This window comes from Empidonax traillii, unplaced genomic scaffold (genome assembly GCF_003031625.1).
Source record: "Empidonax traillii isolate 1590-97213 ecotype Southwest subspecies unplaced genomic scaffold, ASM303162v1 scaffold91:size2966241, whole genome shotgun sequence".
Classification (NCBI taxonomy): domain Eukaryota; kingdom Metazoa; phylum Chordata; class Aves; order Passeriformes; family Tyrannidae; genus Empidonax; species Empidonax traillii.
This window is the reverse complement of record NW_020955284.1, coordinates 1,174,238-1,196,252: the sequence shown is the minus strand read 5'-3', so window position 1 is coordinate 1,196,252 and position 22,015 is coordinate 1,174,238. Positions and strand designations below refer to the sequence as shown.

General features: G+C 46.3%; 1 protein-coding gene across 1 annotated transcript in view; it reads left to right on the top strand.

Moving 5' to 3' along the window:
- The first annotated feature begins 166 nt into the window (after positions 1 to 166).
- COL9A3 (collagen type IX alpha 3 chain) overlaps positions 167 to 22,015 on the top strand; it is a 32,693-nt gene continuing 10,844 nt past the window's right edge. Inside the window, exons 1-22 of the mRNA XM_027881561.1 lie at positions 167 to 232; positions 1,416 to 1,493; positions 5,884 to 5,919; positions 6,564 to 6,635; positions 6,880 to 6,933; positions 10,226 to 10,261; positions 10,863 to 10,886; positions 11,339 to 11,392; positions 12,006 to 12,059; positions 12,783 to 12,824; positions 14,357 to 14,413; positions 15,707 to 15,760; positions 16,194 to 16,247; positions 16,788 to 16,841; positions 17,588 to 17,641; positions 18,292 to 18,345; positions 18,785 to 18,838; positions 19,128 to 19,181; positions 19,551 to 19,604; positions 20,345 to 20,389; positions 21,002 to 21,055; positions 21,518 to 21,571. Coding sequence (XP_027737362.1) covers positions 167 to 232; positions 1,416 to 1,493; positions 5,884 to 5,919; positions 6,564 to 6,635; positions 6,880 to 6,933; positions 10,226 to 10,261; positions 10,863 to 10,886; positions 11,339 to 11,392; positions 12,006 to 12,059; positions 12,783 to 12,824; positions 14,357 to 14,413; positions 15,707 to 15,760; positions 16,194 to 16,247; positions 16,788 to 16,841; positions 17,588 to 17,641; positions 18,292 to 18,345; positions 18,785 to 18,838; positions 19,128 to 19,181; positions 19,551 to 19,604; positions 20,345 to 20,389; positions 21,002 to 21,055; positions 21,518 to 21,571 — 1,158 coding nt within the window. The remainder of the gene's footprint in view (positions 233 to 1,415; positions 1,494 to 5,883; positions 5,920 to 6,563; positions 6,636 to 6,879; positions 6,934 to 10,225; positions 10,262 to 10,862; positions 10,887 to 11,338; positions 11,393 to 12,005; positions 12,060 to 12,782; positions 12,825 to 14,356; positions 14,414 to 15,706; positions 15,761 to 16,193; positions 16,248 to 16,787; positions 16,842 to 17,587; positions 17,642 to 18,291; positions 18,346 to 18,784; positions 18,839 to 19,127; positions 19,182 to 19,550; positions 19,605 to 20,344; positions 20,390 to 21,001; positions 21,056 to 21,517; positions 21,572 to 22,015) is intronic.

Sequence of the window (22,015 nt, the reverse complement as noted above, 5' to 3'; positions counted from 1 at the left end):
CTTGCTCCCGAGCTCTGCCCCTCCAGCTGGAGCCACAGGTTTATCTGGAGGCAAGGAGTCTCTGCTCTGTAAGCTGAGACCCAGGAGGAGGAGGGATCTGCTGGACCCTGGAGGAGAAAGGGTTTAGCTGCCCAGGAGGACCGGAGAGAGGCAGAGCCTGGGCACCATGGCTGGATTCTCCACTCTTGGGCTCCTCTCCCTGTGTCAGTTTTTGGCCACAGCATCAGCTCAGGTGAGAAACCTCATTTGTGTCTCTTGTGCTCGAGAAAAAAAACCTGCAAGGGCAAAAATCTGTGTATGTTGTACCTGTGGGGTGAAATGTGGCAATAGGCAGGTTATTAGGATAAAGTTTATTAAAAGTGTGCATCTGGGTTTGTACCTGTGTGGGTTGGTGTAAACCACTGCTTTATGTTTCCATGAAAGTGTTGAATTCCCATTCGGGACTGCAGTTATGAGAGAGAAAGCCTTGGGAGAGGGGGAGACCTGTAAGAGAAACAGTTCTTTCTTTTACACTGAAGTAGCTGGTAGCCAGTGTGACTGATCTGATCTGGGTCTTTATTTGAATCAGAATTTCTTGTTCATTCCCTCAATCAATTTTCAAATTTTACAGTTATAAACCAGCATATTTAACCCCGTTCACTTCAGGTGTGGAGCTGTATTAAACTTCCCTGTCTGGTGTTAATATTATTGTCTGAGGAAGTGACTCCTCAGTGAGGTTTTTCATTGTTAGTGAGGAATTTTTGCAGCCTGGCTTGGGAATTCAGAGCTGCCCTCATCTGCTGCGAGCAGAGCTACTTCTACAATGAAACCTTTGTTCCCTGAAGCTACAGCAAGTTACTCTCTGGAGCCCTCTCCATACAGAAGTCAGTTATTGGACACTTTTTTTTTCCTTTCCCCCATCTCAGACCTTTCCAAAATCCCCGATTTTCAAACGGCATCCTGCTCACAGAGAGAGGACTTTCCCTTTCTCCTCCTGTCTTCATTGATGTCTGCCTGGTTTTTCCATCACCCCATTAGCCTGGGACTATAAATTAATTATTACTGCCAAGCACTTGGCATCTGTGTTCTGTGGACTTTGCATTTCCTCCTCTGCCCAAACCAGAACCTGCCTGTGGGCAGTGAGAACTGTTTCCTATACAACCAAACCCATTTGACAGCTTTGATTCCCAGTATAAGCCACCAGTTAAACGAGCTGGGGAGCCCTGAGGGTGTGCTCAGTCAAAAGAGGGTTTCCAAAAAGCCTTGCACGGATCCAGAGCAACTCTGAGCCCACCCAGGCTGGCAGGGGGCCCTGAGGGAGGGAGGGTCAGAGCAGATTTAGGGTTAAGCTGTAGGACTCGGGCTGTTGCTTTCTGATCCAGACCATGTGTTTCTTCTGATGCAAAAATAAACTCTTGTCTCTCGTTTTCCCCCAGTCCCTTCAGAGAGTAGGACCACAAGGCCCTCCTGGACCACGAGGACCCCCTGGACCGTCTGGCAAGGATGGCATTGATGTGAGTGACACACAGCAGGGGCAGGCTCAGGGTGAGGGGTGGGGCAGAGCCAGAGCCAACGGAGCAGAGAAGCTGCTCTTGTTCTTCTTTGGACATCCTTCAGGGGTGGGCAGACCTGGAGAACCAGCCTCCTCCTAAGAGACCTGGTTTTGCAAGAGCCAGAACAGCAAGTGGAGGTGCTGAGCGGCCTCAGGTTCTTTTTGGGATAAATAAGGGAGAGCTCAGGGGTTCATGAACCTGCTTGCAAAGCAGAATGTTTCTCTTTTGGTGTCTGGGGTCTGTGTAGGGTTGAGTGCAAGGGTGCAGTGTGTGCTGGGGTTACTGCACGTTCAGTTGTTCAGAGAGAGGTTTATGTGATGCTTCAGAGCATCCACATTTCTAGAGAGGGTACAAGGAAGTCAAATGTGCAGCACTGGACGCTGCTCTTTTATTTTATGTCAACATTTTCAGCATGATTATCCCTAATTTTGGTACAAGAGATGCCAGGATTTGGGCTCGTGTGTTGCCACACATGAGTTTATAGTGGCTCAAAAGGCACCTGAAATGGACAACCTTTATTTCAGCAGGCAGCTCCTTACAGTACCTCCTGTGGAGGTAGAAGACCACGTACCCCAGGACTTGATGGAGGAGAAAAGCTTGTTCTGTTACTTTCACTGATGTTTCCATAGAAATGAAAAATAGTGTTTCCATGTATCTGTTTGATAAGAACAGAATTGTGCCCTGCAGTTGGCAGTGGATAAAATGAGCATCAGATGGACCTTCAACAAGACCACATCAAATGCAAAAGTCTGGGTTTTCTGCTTTGATTTCCAATTTGAGTAGTGCTTGTCTGAGCTGCTTATGGATTAGTTCAGGGTTTTTTAAAACTGGTCTGAAGTACATTTATGGAAATTGGGCCTTTAAGCAACCTTGGAAAAAATCTATCCATTCCGTGCAGGTCATTTTCTTTTTGGATAAGGAGGTTAAAAAAAAAAAAAAGTTGTATGAGTTCCCTGGAATCTGTTGAACAAGGAGTGTTTGTGCCTGCAGTGGTGAGCATTTCTGGCGGCTCCATGAGCCAGGCTGGTCTGAAGAGAGAACCTCATTGAATTCCAGCCGGTCCATCCAAGTGCCCTTTCGGCTGACAGAGGCTGTTTTACTGGGAATCTCTCTCTGGGTTCGTAGCATGACAAGTTCAGAGCTGGTACCTTGACAGCTTCCAGTGTTTTTCATGAGGTGACAAATGGCTTGAGGGGATGCCCTGGAAGGGGGCGAAGGACACGTGTTCCTGTTCTCAGCAGCTGAGCCTGTGGAGTCCCTGCAGCTGGGCCAGAGGGCTTTGGGAAAGGCTGGCTGTGATTCTGTACAGAGGGAAAAACAAGAGTTTGGGAAGGATGAAGCCCTTCAGACTTCAAGTTTCAACTTCTGCAGAGAGGCAATTGGAAAGAAACCTGATTTTTTTCAGTTCCTGCTTTCTACGGAATGTTCTGCACTCCAGCTCTGGAACAGCACCAGCATCACTTCTGATAGCTCTTGGAAACAGGAGCCCTGGGAAATGCTGATCATGTGAACCTACACCCTTTTATCCACAACTAAAAGCTTTGGAAGGCTCCCTGTGGGACAGAACCACATAATATCTAATTAATATGAAGAATGTAGTCCTAATAAATCAAACAGCCGAGTAAAGTATTTAAGGTGCAAAGTCCTGCAGTCCCAGCTCCAATCTGGAGTTTTGGCTGTGCAAGAACAGTCTCTCGTTTGAACAGACCTGAACTCCATCCCTCCTATGGATATAGGATGTCAGGTGTCCTGTTCATGAGAGATGGTCTGGCTTCCCAGGGACAGACTCCAGGATGGTTCCTCTTACTCAACAGGACGCTGAATCCTTTCAGGAACTGCATAGGAGAAGAGATACAGGGCTGTGGCTGGTGATGAGCACAGTCACACAGCCTCCCCATTTAAGAGTTACCTTTTTTTTTTTGACAGTACCCTCCAAAAAATATAAAGTCCAGCACTGCTGTGCATTTTCCTAGTGCATTTTCTGCACTATTTCCATAGTGCTGCGTGGAGAGGATCATGTGGATCCCGAGTGGCAGCATCAAATCTGCGACTGCAGAATGAAACCATTATTTTCCTTCTTTTCTTTTGGTGACAAGGCTTTTTTAAAATCGCAATCAGAAACTTTCTGGACTGCATCTGTGCAGCTTTCCTGAACTCTGTAAGCCATTCCAGCCAGGCCATCTTCACAGATGGCTTTGGATGAATGCAGTGTGGGAAGTGTTGCTGGATGTCTTTGAGCTGGATGAGCACTGCTGAGGTGTTCAGCTGTGAGCAGTGAGAGATGCAGAACACGCAGCTGAATTATTCAGGATATTTCCTTGGATGAACCCCATCGACACAGTTTCTCAAAGGTCCTGCTTTCATTCCTGCCTTTCGGTGGGAGCTGCAGCATTAAGTCCCTCTGAAATATTTCATAATTGAAGCCTTTAACAAGCCTCACATTTCAGACTCAGTAACAAGAAAAATATCTCTCTCCCAAGACTAGAAACAGCATGTTGTGATCAAAGGAATTAGTGGCAAGTTCCTGTGAATTATTTCTGGGGATGTAATTCCCCAAATTGCCAATAAGCAATTGTCACTTTTCAAAAATCAAGGCTGTTCCCCTGCTTTCTTTCCCTTGGCTAGACTTGCTGAGAAACAGTAAACTTCCTTCTCTCTCATACAGCACCAGGAGAGCATTTCCTTTTGCTGACAACCCTTGCCTCTAATTCCCAGTGATCTGGCATTAGGGGTATAAACACTGAGTAGGCTTTTGATTCAGCTCTCTGAAGTTCTGGTGCTCCTGCAGAGTCCCCACAGGGGTTCACGATGGCAGGATCAAGGTTTAAGATGGTCCCCAACAGCCTTTGCTGATGCTGTGACCTTGCTGCGCAGATTTGCCATCACGCAGGCAAGAAAAACTTGCAAGGGGCTGACAACCTCAGGTGATGGAGAAGGGATGAAGCCGCCTCTGCTGCCATTTCCAGATGCCCTTTCATTTCAAAAGAAGTGCTCCTTTCATTTCCTCACCAAAGGACCTTCCCCACCTATGATACTGATAACTATTTATGGAAAAGCTGTAGGCAAAGGGTAGTGAAGGAGCTGCTTCAGCAAGACAGAGCATAAAGATCCTTCTGTTCAGGGACTCTCTGGTCAGTCCCCCTCTGCAGTACATAAATCCTTGCCTGAGCAACTCAAGGCAGCCAGTCTGGAAAGATTTGCCCACAGACTTCACAGTAAATATAGAAACATGCTATAAATTCCACAGCTTCACATCCCGCCTCCTGGCTCCTAATTACCAGGCCCATGGTGGGGTGGTGTTATTTCCAGCCTTGCTCTGTTAATAACCACCCCTTTTCCATATAGATTTTCTTCTTCCAGGGTAGCAACAAGCCCCTTCCCCTCTGCTTGCCCACAATCCATGAGCCTCTCACAGTGCTCAGTGCATTTATCCTAAAGCCAGGAGGGCAGGGTACCATCTAGACTGGGACACAAAGTGATTTTCTTGGGGATGAGCTGGGAAACCAAGCTCCAATGAAGCTCCTGCTGTTCACAAATGTCTGCTTCTTTTGGGGGCTAACAGTAAAATACAGATATCTCATTATCTGGGGTCTGGACAACATTACAGCAGACTGAGCTAGAAGTGATTAAAGACTTTTAAAATTCCATCTCCCAAACGCCTTTAATGCTGTTCTTAAAGGTAGCTTTCCTTAGAAAAAGGAAATTAGAATAGGGGGAAAAAAACTAGTGCTTTTGAAATATTTTGCAAAAATTGTATTTAATCAAGATCGTGCTATTGAATTAGGTGGAAATCAGTTGGGGGCTTTATTCATTTGCTTTTCCTGTCCAAGTTTAGTCACATGAAAAAAATCATTGTAGACAGTTCATTCATTCTTCACCTTCTGGTAGTCCCCAGCTCTTGGCAGTCCCACAGTTTCGTACTGTGCCTGGGATACCTGGTGCTTATCCCTGTATCCCTCTGTTTCATCAGGAAGATGTCTGGAAGCCTTGATACCCTCCAGCTTCCCCTCTGCCCCATTTACAGACCAGGCCAAGTGCAAATAATTCCTAACCGAGTCTGGAAAAAGTTGGAGGTGCTGACACCGTTCCAGAGCCCTGGTTCTCTCTGCAAGGCTGAGGATGAGGGTTTCACTAAATTTACTGTTGTGGGTGTGGAAAAGGATATCCAGACTCATCCTGCCCGGGGGGTTGCAGGATTTAGAGCATCAGCTCTGTAAGACTGAGAGTGGTAAATCTTGGAGTGGGCACGAAGGGAGATCTGAGCTCTGCGACAGCTGGGAAGAACATTGTTGGGAAAAGCCAGCAAAGAGAGGTTCTGCACTAACACTGACATCTTTTTTCTTTCATTTAGGGAGAACCTGGCCCTCCTGGCTTGCCAGGCCCGCCAGTAAGTATTTTCTGGTAGATATTGTCTTGTTCATCCTTTGAGAGGGACATGGGGCGTGAGCTGACACTTCCTGCCTCACTTTCCCCTCTTCATCTGCTGCAGAATTACCAGAAGGAGGATGCAGGACTGGGGATGCTCAGCACTGGTCCAAGAGTCTAACACATTCTCCTACTTCATTGCTCGCTGAGGATATCAATGAAATGAAATGAAAATTAAACAAATTAATGAAATAAATAAATGAAATAAAGCATCTGGTGCAGCACTAGTATAATGATGCTGGTATCAAGCCAGGTATACGTGGTTATTTTTGGCATTGGTCTGAGTCTGCTTCAGCCCCTCAGTCTGCCAAGGGGTGCTCAGAATTGTGCCTGGTGGCACAGCTTTGGCCACTTGCTACATCCCTTTATACCCCCTGATAAGAACAAGCTTATGAGTATGTGAAACTGAGCCAAAGCACTGAAAGGAATTTAGGATTTGGATATGGGTTCATGGCAAGATTCTTCTCCTTTCATGGAATTCTTCCATGTTGCACAGTGTAAGATTAACACATCGATAAATGAGCTTCCCTCTCGTAGCCTGTATCAATACATGCCACGTTTCCCTTCTTCTTATGTGGAAAATAATTGCCTGTTTATCTGATGTAGGGGCCAAAAGGTGCACCAGGGAAGCCTGGAGCAGCTGGTGAAGCTGGATTGCCTGGACTTCCTGGAGTGGATGTGAGTATTTCATCCTCTTCTCTTAGGTCCTTTCAATATTTGACATAGGCACAAGTGTTTTCCTGAACTGTCTCATCATTTTCTGTTTCTACTGGAGAAGTAAAATTACTCCTGGATCTACATAAATGTGTTGCATAGCAGGAGCAATTTTAAGAGTTGAAGGCATCTCTTGACTGAATTAAAGGGTGTGAGAACAATTTTGAGACACATAACTGACACTGTTTTATCTTTTTTTGTTTTATAGGGTTTAACAGGAACTGATGGCCCACCTGGCCCAAATGGGCCTCCAGGAGACCGTGTGAGTACCACATGAGATCCTAAGTCCCTTTAAATGATCATTTTTCCTGATTGTATTGACGATTTTCTCATTCTTACATAAACTGTGGACACTGAAGTGTTGATTTTCTGTAAAGCCTTGCAGAATACTTGGACCCTTGAAATGAAGACCAAGGTGGCATTTCATTAGGCAGGGCATGAGACCCATCCTTCTTTCACATGGCCTTGGACAGGCTTGGGTTGCCTCAGTGTTGGGAGTACCAGTGCAGAACAGCTCTGGTGATATTTCAAATATCCAAAAAGTTTCTTGAAGCAGTCAACAGACTTAATTATGAAGTTCATCAAAGTGAAGCTAATTTGGCCTTTATTTGCAGCCTGAGTAGGCAGCTCTGTTGTGTTTATAATTACTGTTACTGTGGATTAATTATTTAAACTTTTGCCTTGTATTATTTCTGGGGCTGTCCATATGGTTGCATTATTAGTTGCTTGGCCACAGCGTTCCCCAGCCAGCTTAGCAAGAAATGGGAGTTTTTTTGTGCTTCCTGCATATTACAGCTCTGCTAAGGGGCACCACAGGGATAGAGAAATGACTGCCAGCGGTGGTACAGATGTCCTTCATATCATCTACAGTGGGGCCAGAAAGGCTCTTAGGCCTCCTTGTAACATTAAGGACTAAACATTACTGAGCCATTCAGCACAGATTGTGATCCAGCATGGTTATTCTCCTGTTTTCCAGCTGGGAAGGTAAGTCTTGTATCCCCATTTGGCTTACTGGCCTCTTGAACTCAGGGCTGCAATGATGGGCTGGATTCATATCACAGCACACACAGGTTAAAAAAAGGTGGATTTTGGTAACGTGTATCTCAATAATCTGTCTGTTGCCCCAGGAAGTTGCTCAAAGCTCAGAAATCTCTGGGCTGTGATTGTTCAGTGAAAGGGCTGAGTGATACAGCCCTGTGTGTTTGGTATATGTTCTTCTTCCTTTCCCACGCACAAGGCAAAGTTTGCATGGCCACCGGGAAGGTTGAGTGGCAGGACCCGAATATCTTGGTCACAGCTCCAAGCCTCCATCCATCACCACCACACTAAATCCCACTCCTTTGCTGTCCCTTGTGCCCATCTTTCTCCCCAGACACCCAGAGCTGCAAAATCCTGGCCACTCTCAGTCAGTCTGTGGCAGGAGTCCAGGGACTTCTGGGAACTGATCCCTGATTTCTAAAATAGAAAGGCTCACAGGACCACACACAGTGAGCAGTTCTGTGCCCCTGTCCTATGCTGGGTGGCAGGGTTTGCCCATGCCCATGTTAGCACACAGCTCCTGGCTTGCAGGGTAATTGAGCAGATAATTTTTGGGCACCAGAACTTCCTCTTCAGCTGTTCAGTGGGAGCACGCTCTGGTTTGATGTGCTTTCCCATGTCCTGTAACTCAGTCTGTCAGCATGGGGCAAAGCTGGGACCTGCCATCATTCATGGGAGCTTTTCAGGGTCAGTGGTCCATCTGGAAAATTGTTTTAATTGGTCTAATAAAATCCTGGAAGAAGGAAAAACCTTCAAGAGCTTTGGCACTCTAAATGGACAGCGTTGTTTTCCCCACTTCCTTTTTTCTCCCTGTCTTTTAGAACATATTTCAGTCTCACAGGACTCACTGAAATAAGGTGTCTACTTACTGTTGGGAGCTTAACATGGTGATTTTTTTTCTAAATAAGCCTATTTTTCTGGACTGGAGTGTCTGAGAGTGAAGCTGTTTAGGGAAGTGGAAGGCAGTTTTCAGTAACACATCATTGCCCAAAGTTTCTTTTCCTCTCTGTGTCACATGTCATCAGTCCAGCAGTGATTCACATCAGCCCAGGGACACAAAGCGGTGCAGGCAGCACACCAAAAGGGTTTTTATCTTAAATATCTCTTGTTGATCTCAGCATCCATTAGCTTTTCTCATAGTTCTGCTTACAGACTGATTAGATCTAACCTACTTGTTTTTCCAATTTTAAAAATCCTTTGTTTTCAGCTAGAAATGAGCTGGGTTCTGACATCTGGTGTCCTTCCTTGGAAAGTTTTTGAAGGCCATTTTGAAGTTTGTTGCTTTGCACTATAAGCAATAAGGAAAACACAATTATTAATTTTTATTTTTGAATGTCATAATAATCAAGTTGTTTCTATGCTTCATAGTTGTACACTCACAAAGTGTATTATTATAAAGTGAAAAATTATGGTGATATTGTTTTCTAATCAAAAGAGAAAGAACATTGTTACCAGGAGAACGATTTGAGTCAGACAATGTTATTAAAATTGAGATGTAAATTAGAGTCTCTCCTTTGAACTTGGTGCAGTTGCATCAACTCAGGGACTCGATGATCTCTAATTGTACCAGGAGTGTTCACTGCTGGATCTTGCACTTTCTACCCTCCAAGATATCAAAATTAGGGAGTGTAAAGTGCCAGCATTTGGCATTTTGAGTGCTCTGCCCTTTTGGCACGTTGGCCAAAGCAGAAAGGGGAGATGCTGATGGTTTCAGAATGAGGGTGTGAGTCAGGAGGTGCCAGGAATTCAACGTTTTCTTTTCAGGAAGAGATCCCAGCTTGTCCCTTACAACCATCAGTAGTTGTAGGGACTTTCAGCTTCAAGACAAAAGTGGCTGGAGGAAAAGCAGAGTAACCTGCAGCAAGAGAAATGAATGAGCTGACATTTGCAGCTGGGTTGATTTTTATTGGATTACAGTCCCCTGCTCATAAGACCACTCCTAATGAGGCCTTGGGTCCTCTTTCTCCTTGAGCTTAACAAGGGAAAATATTTCTAATCTCCTTTGGTACGCAGAGCACCAGGGGAGGGCAGATGTCACCCCTGGGATCACAACAAGCAGCACTGTGTGTTTGTAGGGATATTTTCCAGGTCTGCCCATCCACCTTGTTCTTCTCATCCTCGGGGTAGACACCATTTAATTCTGGTTCAGGACATCCTTCTCAAGATGTTTCTGTGCAGCATTTTGAGGCTGTTTGGAAAACAGGTTTGGGCTGGCAAGAGGCTGAGGGAGCCTCATGCTGTAATTGCTTTGTCCCTGGACAAGGAGATGTCCCACTATCTTAAAATGTTCTTTAATCAAGCAATTAATCAGGAATGGCAAAGTCATTATTATCCATAAGTTTCTGTGCTGATATTTGTGAGTTCAGCTGAGCATCTCCAGTTGTGTCCTCTTTCTGCAAGACACCACTGGAGTCTCCAATCAAAGATTGGTGTCAAGGAGAACAGGCATTGTTGACTACCCATATGGGGGTGTCTCTTTTATTCCTGCTAATTTGTATCTTGTTTTATTCCCATAGGGTGCATTAGGACCTGCTGGGCCTCCTGGACCAGCTGTAAGTACCTCCCAGAACAGCACAAGTAATAGAAGTGTGTAATATTGTGCCAAAACCATCACCAAGAGAAGATGGGAAGCTTTGTATCCCAGACAAAGGGATCAAAGCCTGAATGAGTGAATATATTATTTCAAGTGTTTAAATACATATGTATGACATATGTAACACAGGGCCTGTTTTCAGTCTCTGAGATGCTATAAAGCAAACCAGCTTGGGATACAGACTAACACATCAAATCCTACTGAAATTATTAGACATTACCTCATGTCTAATAAAATTAAAAGGGAAAAAAGGAGAAGCAGGTAAACTAGAATGTTGTCCTCCTAACTCTCTGTGTCCCACTGTCGTGTCACTGTACATTGCTTTTCTTAGAGACGTCTCGTAGGTAACGGCAGTGTAAAGGGAATACAGATTATTAGAGGCAACAAAAGGATTCATCAAGACACAAGCTCTGCTCTGCTTGCAAATTATAATAATTAGGGACAGGGGAGTGCTAAGAAAAACTTAAAAGAGAGAAAAAAAAATTAGGCAGCGTTTTCAGAGGTTTTCTTTTCTTCCTGTATGTTCAGTTTCTAAGTGTTCTTTTAAATGTTGCTTCCAGGGCAAAGGACTACCAGGACCTCCAGTAAGTAATAGGAATATTTTTTCAAAAGAGAGTTTTAAATTATTATTCTGGCTCTATTGGATACCCTGAGTGTTACAGACCCACCCCAGGCCTTGGGTCCCTCTCCTGTGCCAGGCAGAGGAATGTGGAGTCCTGCAGGTCATTGGCCTTGTGTGCTTTCTTTCCCTGCCCTTACTCTGGGAAAAGGGGTTAATTCAAGGCACAGCAGCCTTGTAATCACTGGAAGTGGCCAGTGCTGGGGTAGCTTTTGTCTGGTGGGTTTCTGGGGCATTCCAGGGCTGCCCTGTGTCTGAGGGCTGCAGGTTGGCAATGCGCAGTGGTGCCAGGAGCGTGTGCCACTGATGCTCATTGGTAAGCTGATGGTCTGGGCACAGCCAGACTGTTTGCTTGGCCCTGGGCTTTGGGCTGTCAAGGTCAGCACGGGTGTGAAATCTCTTCTCTCTGCTCAACAGGGGCCTCCAGGACCCAGTGGGCTCCCGGGTGGACATGGATTTCGGGGTCCTTCTGTGAGTTTCTTCTACCACTTAATCCTCATGTTTTGAGTGTGTCACAACCACAGAAGAGTGAGGTTCACTTCTGGTCTCTTACCCTACTCTGAAGTGAGATGCACAAGACACTACGAGCCTCACAAATGCCCAAAGGCTGCTGTTCTTGTGTCAGCTTCTGCAGGGTCACCCCAGTCCACCACTGCAATGACAAGGATGTGCAGCTGTGTCTTCCTTCACCAGCTGGGAGTAAGGACAGGAGAGCAGCCACTGTCACGAGAACAGGGATTAGATACCAGCTGGTGTGTACTTTCAGCACAGAACAGGACTGGTCTGGGTGACCCCACCCTGCAGAAGCACAGAGCATTTTTGGGTGCCCACAGCTCCAGTGGGGAGGTGCAGAGCCAGTGGAAGCAGGGATATGCCCTTCTGTCCTAATCCCTATTCTTCCATGTGCATCTGGTGCTCTCTCTGCAGTCACAGGAGCCTCCACAGAAGGAAAAGTGCAGTTTAACCCCTTTTGAGATATGCTGTCCCACATTCAAAACACCCACTGGTATTTGGTAGCCACGATCCACATCCCTTTACATTTCCATTGAAGGGGAATTCTTATAATTTTTCTCTCTTTTTTTAGGGACCTTTTGGTCTGCCAGGATTCCCAGGGCCTCCTGGACCGCCTGGACCTCCCGTAAGTCGAGACTTGCAAATAAATGTGAGAAAATTCCCAGGGGTGGTCTAGAATTTTCTCTTTGCTTCCATAAGGCGCCCATTTTATTTGCTGCCATTGCCATGAGCATTCAGCAGCCCATAAACACCCTGCCCTGAGGAGAGCAGTGACTTTTCCTTGGCTGCACTTGGGTGTGTCCACTCTGTGAGTGGAAGAACCAAGTGACACCCCGGATTTATCTCACACAGAGTGCAGGGTGGGCTTGCTGTTCTCTCAGGGACGGTTTATGTGGTTGCTTGGATCATGATCTGTTCTTGTAGGGCCAGCAAGTGAGGTTTGCAGCCAGCAAATCTCTGTTTTTGGTTTGCTGTGGCCTCTCTGGGCTGTTGAATAGTGGGATCAAGGAGGTCTTTCCCAAGCAGTTTTCCCAAGGCCAGGAGGAAGTCAGGTACAGCTGCTGTTCTCTAATTGCTGCCTTCGTCACCTGGGGCTCAAGGCTCTTAACCAGGCCCAGCTGTGCATCTCCAGAGGATGATTACATCCCTGATGTGTCTGTTTTTGGGGACTGGGGCAGCTCATAATGCTCCAGGTTCAGAGTCTGCATTTTAGGCTGTGGGTGGAACTGGGCATGTGCCTCATGCTGATCCAGCTGAGCTGGGTCTGTAAAGTGCATTTCCTAAGAATTGTGCTTCTAGCTGATGTTTGTCTCGTTGTATTTAAAATCCACATTTTCCTAAATTGCAGGGTCTTCCAGGCGCCCTTCCTGACGGTGGTGGGGACCTTCAGGTAGGTTTATTTTATGTACCATGAAAATATGTTTTGGTTGTCATACTTGGATGAGTCTCAGACCATTTAACACAGATTTAGAGCTGCAGATGTGGGTCTAAATTACCCCACCATAGAATGCACAAGATTGGTGTGTGTATTTACAGGATTTAAATGTTTCTTCAAGGATGTAGATATGCACTGGAATAGGTTTCCCAAAGAAGCTGTGGCTGCCCCATCCCTGGAATTGTTCAAGGGGAGGTTGAACAGGGCTTAGAGCAACCTGGGCTAGTGGAAGGTGTCCCTGCCCATGGCAGGGAGGGATAGAAAGAGATGAACTTTAAGATCCCTTTCAAACCAAACCATTTTATGACTCTAGTGCTGATTTTTTTTTTCCTTGATCTTTGCTTTCCAAAATGCACGTTCTCCATACATCCTTCATTTACAGAACAACTTAAGCGTTTGGTAAATGACAACAGCTTTTCATGCATGTTTCCAATCCTGCTTTGCAACAGCAAAGGTTTTGTGTGTGTAGCACTGTTTATTTCCATGGATGGTGGCACCGGGTTCCTGTGGGCATATGCTTTGGTTGAGCTTCTTTCCTTAGGAGAAAGCCTTGATCCCTTTTCTTTCAGGGGAATGAAAGGAGTGTTGAGCCCATGAGCGATGGGAGTGACATTTGCAGATTTCACAGCTGGTGTTGTGACAGCTTCTTTGGTTTTCTAATTGATGTGCTCAAAAAAAAGCTCGGAGTCGGTTCAGACTGCCTTATGGCACATCACGTGGAAGTTAATAGAAAATGATGCTATTTCTGCAAGTTTAATTTAAGTTACTCTGTGGAATATACTAGAAAATTAAATTTCTGCTACTGAGGGTTGCCTGAGGTTTTATTAAAAGGAAAAAAATCCCAGCAAACAAATAAAAGAAAAGCTGTGGAAGAAAATCTCATTCCCTATTTATGAAGTTTTTAGAGTATGGCCCTTTTCTCCATTAAATATCCATGTGTGTTCTGATTTGTTCCCAGTCCGAGTTCCCACCAGGGGCTCACCCACCCCTAACCATCTGCAGATATCAGCTTATAGGTACTGGAGTTATTTTTCTATTGGTCCCCTTCCAATAAACTGTAATGCTTGTCCTTGTTTCACTTAGGGAGTTGGTTAAAGGAAATCAATAGGGGTAAATCAATGCAGAGGATTAGATATGTTCCTAATGATTTACAAGACACCGATCCAGATTTACTGGGCAACTCAGATTCTTCAGCATTTTTGACTGTGGACACTGTGAACTTTTAGAAGGTCTCCCAGCCCATGCTCAAAGTGAATCACTCCATTAATAAATTGTTATTTTATGGGTCACTGGGGGCCTGAGAGCTCTAGGACCCCCTTCCATGGGGAAACGCTGGTCACTACATGATGCCATGATTCCACCAGATATAGTGGATTTAGAGCCCAAACCCACATGACCTTTCCACCTTTCCCTAGTGATGAAAGCAGCCTCCCTGGATGTGCTGTGTGTGTGTTTGCTGAACCCCAAGGTGTTTCTGTTCCTTGCAGTGCCCAGCTCTGTGCCCACCGGGTCCCCCAGGTCCCCCAGGAATGCCAGGGTTCAAGGTAAGGAATTAACCACCTGCACAAGGATCTGTCTCCCAAAATAAACACCACTATGAGCCCCTGGGTTTAAACTGTTGTATACACAGCCCGTGCCCCCTGTAGGCTCCACACCTCCCAAACCAGCCATGCATTTGCCTAATTTATTCCTGCAAGTGAAATTTAACCCTTGGCATTGGGTGAGCGTGGATTAAAAGGCTCTGCAAGCCCCGTGGGGCACGGCTGATGGACAGGAGCAAGCAGAGGCAGCGGTTCAAGGCTGCCTTTCCAGACCTGAGAGCTGTGAAAACCTCACCAGTTCTTAAACTGTGCTCCCAGAGGAGCAGATCTTACTGGAGCAAAACATAACTTACATAATTAAATACAATTTAATGGTTGTTTTTATAGCCAGCGTAGCACTGGACAGCTTTCTGTTCATGTTGTTGGGCTCTGGTACATAAATTCAAGGTTTCAACCCTCAGGAAATCTCCCTCAGCAGTCAAACATCTCCTCTGTCCCCTCTTCACATGAAGTCTGTCACACTCCTGCAGTGAGACAAAGTAATAAGTGACTCTACTTCTTTTAGCAGGATTTAGAAGTTGGCAAGGAGTGGGACAGCTCCTGGGAAATGCTCTCAATTCCTCTTGAGCTGACCTTTCTTGGGTCTGTTTGGTCTCTGCACTGAGTCATAAATACCACTGCAAATACACAATATTTAGGGAATAACTACTCAAAATTCACAGCTCTCGAAGCTCTCCAGTTATGATGCAAATGATAAACAGGACCTTTTTCGTGGTGAGGAATAACATCTGCCATGGCTGAAATTAGTCTGGGTCTCTCCCACAGTGATAGGAAGGGAGCCAAGATGCAAATTGAATCTGAGTTTTATATAAAAGATTTCAGAGAGACTTGTATTTCTTTGCAAGCTTGATGATGCAGATATTAAAGATGACTTTAAAAAAGGAGGTTAAAGATGCAGAATGGGGTTTTCAGAAGCAGCTCAGCCCATTTTCAAAGGTGATGGCAACTGAGTTCTGCTCCATGATCTGTATTTGAGAATGCCATCCAGAGACCTATAGCCTGCCAGTCACTCTGGAAAACCAAACCTGGGCATTTCCTGAAACTACATCAGTTGTGGCACTGGAACCTGGTGCATGGATAACCACCCCCAGAAGTGATCTCTGTGCACACCTATAGGTTATTTTCCCCATAACCTGTTGGTGTTGTAGGGATTCAGGTCTTACAGCTGTCTCACAAAATTTAAATTTTGAAACAAGGCTCTATTGGGATGTGAATAATCATAACTCTTATTTCTAGGGGCACACTGGTCACAAAGGGGAACCTGGTGAAATAGGGAAACAAGGAGAGAAGGTAAGCTTCGATTCAAAAGGGATGGGGGAGGATTTTTCTCTTTAGAAGCTCCATGATAAGTGATTTTTCAGGAAGACAGGGAGAAATAAGACAATTGGCTGAACAAGGAGGCATTACTATGGCTGAAGTGCATTGACTTCCATTGCTCTGCCCGTGGGACCATGTGTTACCTCCCCAGGAAAATTCATCTTCCCCATGGTCATCATGTTCAGATCAGTTTAACACCTATCGTTTCACATTCAGGGATGTCAGCCCAGAAAAAGCCCTGCATTAACCAGTTGGGTAAATTCCTGACTGATCCAAATGTTCCTGCATGTAGAAGAAATTGTCTATATAACATAGAAGGAAATTCTGAAGAGGAATCTGGGAGGGAGGTCCCTGGTTGCGAGTTGAGCCTCTCTCTGCTCTTGTCTAATTGATTTTTCTCTCCCAGGGTAACCCTGGCCCTCCCGGGCCTCCAGGCATTCCTGGCAGTGTTGGCTTGCAGGTAAAACCTCTTCTTCTGACCAATTCCCATGACCTTTTCACTGTGGAACTCGATGGAGCCATCAATCACCTTGGTTACACAAACAGCTCTTGCCTCTGCAGAGTTACAGATGTGAAAAGTGATGCTGGTGAAAAAAACAAATCATGCTGGTTTCACTGGGCTTTAATTTAGGTCCTGCTTTTGGTACCTCACCTTGGATGAAATCTGAGTTTGGGTTCCTGGCAGAGCCCTGGACACCTTTTCTGTGGACCTGAGCTCTGGGCTGGCTTGAGAGCCTGGGAGGTGGGCTGGGGAGCACAGGGATGCTGAATGTCCTGTGTGGGCTGTCAGCACAGTGTCACTGCTCAGGGGTTGTCACCAAAAGGTGTTTTGTTTGTGTCCTGTTTATGTTTTGTTTGTGTCCTGTTTGTGCATCCGAAAGTTGAGCTTTCTGCTGTCCCTCACTATTTCTGAATGTTTTCTGTGTTGATGAGTTTTTACCTCATGCTGTTCTGCATTGAACAGTGGTTGAGTTTTTAACTGATTTGCTTTCTTAATTAGGGCCCAAGGGGACTAAGAGGCCTCCCTGGTCCAATGGGTCCAGCTGGTGACAGAGTAAGAAAAACCTTCTGTCTTTTTTCCCCTCCAGCACCAGTTTGTCTTGTAAGAGGTGCCATTTGCACTTATCCTGACTGAATTCCACTGGGAAACCTGTACAGGTATAAAGCGTGGGCTCTGCACCCCCCATCAGAAAAACCTTCCAAAGTCAGGAGAATCCACATTTCCAGGGGGCTGTCAGGGTCAGACCTAGCCACACTGAAATATTCCAACCAGAAGGACGAAGTGCTGTCCCTGCAAGACTGACAATGCTGAAGAATCTTGCAGAAAAAAAAAAAAAAAGGGAAAAAAAAAGAGGAAGGTTTCATTTCACTTTCTGTTCTGTCTCTTTACAAGAAAAGGCCAAAGAAACACTGATGGACAAAGATTTTCAGGACATGAGAAGTCTCCTCAGTGAGAACAGGGTCGATCTCCAGCTCTTTGTGGCTTTGGACTCTTGTCGTGGTCCCTTGACCAGCAGCCTGAATGGTTTTGAATTTGATGAAGTCATGCATTTATTTAGGAATAAGTGTGTTACCAAGATAGCAAGGCCATGAATGATATCAGTGTATCAGAGAGATAAAGGTGGGGAGATCCAGAGTTAAACCCTGTTGTTCAGAGGGGGATCTTTTGCAAGTCTGTGCTGCAAACGAGGAGGAAATAGGGGTTGTCTTTGTGTTTTGTCAGACTGAGGTACAAGGTGGGGGTACTGTTACCTCATCCTCTGCCAACCACAGCATTACAGTGATGTCTGTTCTTTGCAGGGTGACATTGGTTTCAGAGGCCCACCTGGAATGCCAGGACCTCCAGGGAAAGTTGTATGTATCCACTTCTCAGGCTCTCTGTGGCCTAGAGTTTATTCCTTCTGCTCTAAGCCCTGCCCACCAAGAAGATGTCCCCTCCCTTGGCAGGGAGGGTGGAATGAGATGAGCTTTAGGGTCCCTTCCAACCCAAACCATTCCATGATTCTATGATAATATGGCATCTTCTTATAGCAGACACCTCCACCTGCCCACACCAGCCAACAGCCCACACTGACCCTGAGGCAGTCCTACCCTCTGGGGACCCCTCCCTAGTCCTTATAATTATAGATGAAATTCATCCAAACCAAAATAAAATGAGGCATTTTCTCACCAAACTTTTCGTGATGCCAAACAGTATCTACACAGTAAATATTAAAGTTTTTCTCCCACTCTATTTCTGCCTAACGAAAATGCTTTGTTAAATGAAGGGGGAGAAGGTCTCTGCCCTGAGGGATTGTTGGCAAAGTCCCTGCTGCAAAAAAATGTGTGTCAGGAGTCACAGAGTGTAACTGAGAAAGTACAGCTGAGCTCCTGGGGCAGTGTGTGTGCTCACACCTCTGTTAACACCAACAAACAGCACAGAACCCTCCTCCTTCCACCCTCAAAACCTCAGTCTTGTCACCGTGTGATGGAGATGCTTGATGGCTTTTCCTCCTCTGTCGCAGGGAGAACAAGGAATCAAAGGACCTCAGGGATTCCGGGGGCCCAAAGGAGATACTGTGAGTGCAGTCAAACACCCCTCTGCTCCAATCTGGGATGTGGCATTCCCAGGACTCTGTTTCACAGGTTTTTTTGTGGCTTGTGCCCCCTTGGCTTGCTTGAAAGGGGGGTGAAAGTACCCTCTCAAAAATGAGATGTTTAACTCTTATTAAAATACCTCAGTAATGAGGTGTTGAAGTGCTGCTGCAGCCCAGAGCACAGGGATAAGATCTTACATTCCCATTCCTTGAAACAATCAAGAATTTTCCCAAATGTTGCAGCCAGCACTGGGCCAGTTTCCTGCTGTGTCCCAAAAGAACCTCCATATCTATGTGAGCAGGAGAGGAGCCAGCCCAGACTGAATGAAATGTCCCTACAGAGTTTGAGCTTTATCTTTGTTGACAGATGGTTCTTAAGGGTTGTGTCCTGGCTAATGCAGGATTTATTGTTGATTTCTAGGGTAAACCTGGACCAAAAGGAAACCCAGGGGCTCGTGGACTCATAGGAGAACCTGTAAGTCAATTAAATAGGATACAGGTCTCACTGGTATCTTGCTTGCAGATCAGGAGATAAAATGTAATTGGAAAAAAACCCCTGTTTCTTGCAATCTTTGCTGCCAAACTTCTGCTCTGGGTCTCTGTAACCTCCAGTGCAATCTCAGTGGGACTAAACCCCAGTTGTGCTGCTGGTTATGAAAATTCTCCCAGTACAACCCAGTGCCCAGAAGTTCTTTGATGTGACTGTGTTTTGCAAACCACAGAGTCCCCTCCTGACCTTAACCCGTGCTGTGCATGGTTTGCAGGGCATTCCTGGCAAGGATGGGCGGGATGGAGCCCCTGGACTCGATGGTGAGAAGGTTTGTAAAGTCCTACTTAAACACTGCAGGAAAGATTCCCGTGACTGTCCCCTGAGTGCTGCAAAGCCACTGGTCAAGAAGAGCGTGGCTGGAAAGCTTTTGCTGCTAAAAAGTTTCCTAATAACGTCAGTAGTGAAGGGGAGGGAAGTTGCTTCTGTTAATTGATGCCTGGGAAGGCTGGGAGCTGCAGGGGGTAGGGAAACAACCTGGGAGCTCATGTCCAGTGGGTGCTCACCTCCTGTAGGCACAACAGCTCTTGGTCCTGGGGAGGGGGAAGAGCACAAATGCCTGTTTGGGAATGTGTCCCCTCCCTGTGCCAGACCATCTCCCAGTGCTGGAGGATCCCTCCTAACCTCTCACTCTCCACAGGGTGATGCAGCTCCTATGGGTGCTCCTGGAGAGAAGGGGCCAAACGGACTTCCTGTGAGTATGGAGCAGGACCTGCCACCTCTGGGGGTTCCAGCAGCTCAGTCTGCCTGCAGAGATCCCTCCTGGGGACAGGGGAGGGTCATTTTGTGTGTTGTTTCACAAGGGGCCCCAGTTAAGCCAAGAGGAAATGCCCTTTTCCCACCATACAGACAGGGAAGAAGCATACAGGACAGAATGGAGAACACCTGGAGTAGCCCCATATGTTAACTCCATGGCTGTTGGCCTCTCTGACTCTGTTTAAAATCTAAATTTGAGAGAGATTTTTCTCTTTCCCATCCCACTGATGTGCATTCCTTATGCAGGGAGGTAAGATCTGAGATATAATATCCTGAGCTCTGTCCTTTGCTTACTACTGTTTATTGACAAAATGTTTCATCTCTCCAGTCTTTCAACTATTTAAAAGAGGTAAACTATTCCTTTCTTCCTGTATCACAGAATATTTTGAACAGCCCTGGAGAGACATTTCTGCTGTGCAAAATGTTGCTGCTCTTGGTCTATTTGTATATTCTTCCTCTTTGCTCCAATGCCAAGGATTAGTGTCTGTAGAGCTGCAAGGGCAGTGAGCAGGAGAGGAATTGAAGTCGTAATTTTCACAGTGAAAGCTGCAGAAACCTAAATCCTCCATTGCTTCAAGCAAAGGTTCCTCCTCGTGTGTCAAATCAGACCAGAATAACAAATTTAATAACTTCACTTCTTCTGACATGGCTTTAATATATAATTTTTTTTTTTTTCAGGGACTGCCTGGAAGAGCAGGTCTTAAAGGCTCAAAGGGTGAACCAGTAAGTGGATGTCTCTAACGATGGGTTTTGGTGGGGAAACTGGTCACAACAAGGCTTTTTAGCTTTAAGGGATTGGAGGACTTACCTCAAAGTGATGGTGTCAGCATTTCTGCTGGGGCTGAGCCCCCCTGGCAGCAGGAATCAGATAAAACAAGTGGGCTGGCCTTGCTCTTGCTTCTCATTCAGTGAAGACACAGCAGGTACACAGGAGGGTCATCAGTGGTTCATTAAACCTCACTCTTTGGTCGAAGTCCCAGGAGAAGGCTTCATCTCTGGGAATCAAAAGCCTGAGCACCTGCAAGCTGGAACAGGATTGTCTCATCTTGCCTTCTGGAGACTCTCCCCCCACTTCTCCTCAGGATAAAACCCATGAGGGATGTGGTGACGCTGCCCTGGGGCTGGCAGAGCCCTCCCTGGTCAGGGACAGGATGTGCAGCTCAGCTGTTCTTTACTTGCCTGGTGTTGGGAGTTTTGTCTTAAAACTAGAAGTTAAAAGCTGTGTTTATTTCCTGACCCAGGTTTTAACTCCCTCTTCCTTTTGTTGCTTCAGATAGGACAGAAATGACTGTCTGAAGTGATGCCCCAACTGAGTGTTTGCTTTCTCCTCTGCAGGGCAGTCCTGGAGAGATGGGAGAGGCAGGTCCCTCGGGAGAGCCAGGCATCCCTGTAAGTATCCCATCATCCCTGTAAGTATCCCATCATCCCTGTAAGTATCCCATCATCCCTGTAAGTATCCCATCATTTGCATGTGGCATGAGCTCTGCTGAGTGAGTTTTAAACCAAACTGTGAGGCTGGAGCTCACGTGCTGCTTCCCTGCCCAAGTAACGATGCAAGAGGTGCTGTGCTGCCTGCAACACGTGCAATCCCGTGGGACTGAGCACTCCAGGCAGTCCACAGGGGTGTGGAGCTCCCCAGGGAGCTGGATGGGCAGACACCTCCCTGCTCAGATACTGTGCTTCAGCAGAGGGAAAAGCGCTCCAGGTGTGGATAGAAGATGGGCCAATGGGATGGGGAATTTGGGACTGGAACAGCCTGGGATCCAGGAATGCCTTCTGGCTCTGCAGTGGGGAGGGAAGGGTGGATTTGTGGCTCCTCAATGTCACGTCTGACTTTGGTGTTCTTGCCAGGGTGATGTTGGTGTCCCTGGTGAGAGAGGACTGCCAGGACCCCGAGGAGCAACTGTAAGTACAGCACCAAATCACCAAAACAGAGTCTGTGTGTGGGGTTACTCTCTGGCTGCAGCAAAAGGCCACATTCCCTCTGGGGAATTTTGGCAGCAGAGGAATATGTCCCCCGTAAGTGAGTCAGATCCTGTTCCCACTGACAGCTCCGTGCAAATGCCAAGGGGTCCCTCCCATTTCCCTGGGCAAAGGAAGCTGCAGTTGTCCAAGAGGTTTGAGGAGCTGCTACACCCTGACAGGAGAGACTGGACAGTCAGCAAGCCCCTCATTAAACAGGAATAATAAGGTTCTGCTTGTGCTGAAGTGGGTCATTAACGAAGCAAAGCTGCTGGGAGGCTGTTCAGTGTACACTGAACCCTCCCCATTCCTGTGTCGCTGTCCTTGGAGCAGGGAAGAGGGATTCACTGCAAAGGGTGAAGCCACACACACAACAAAACTGAAAAT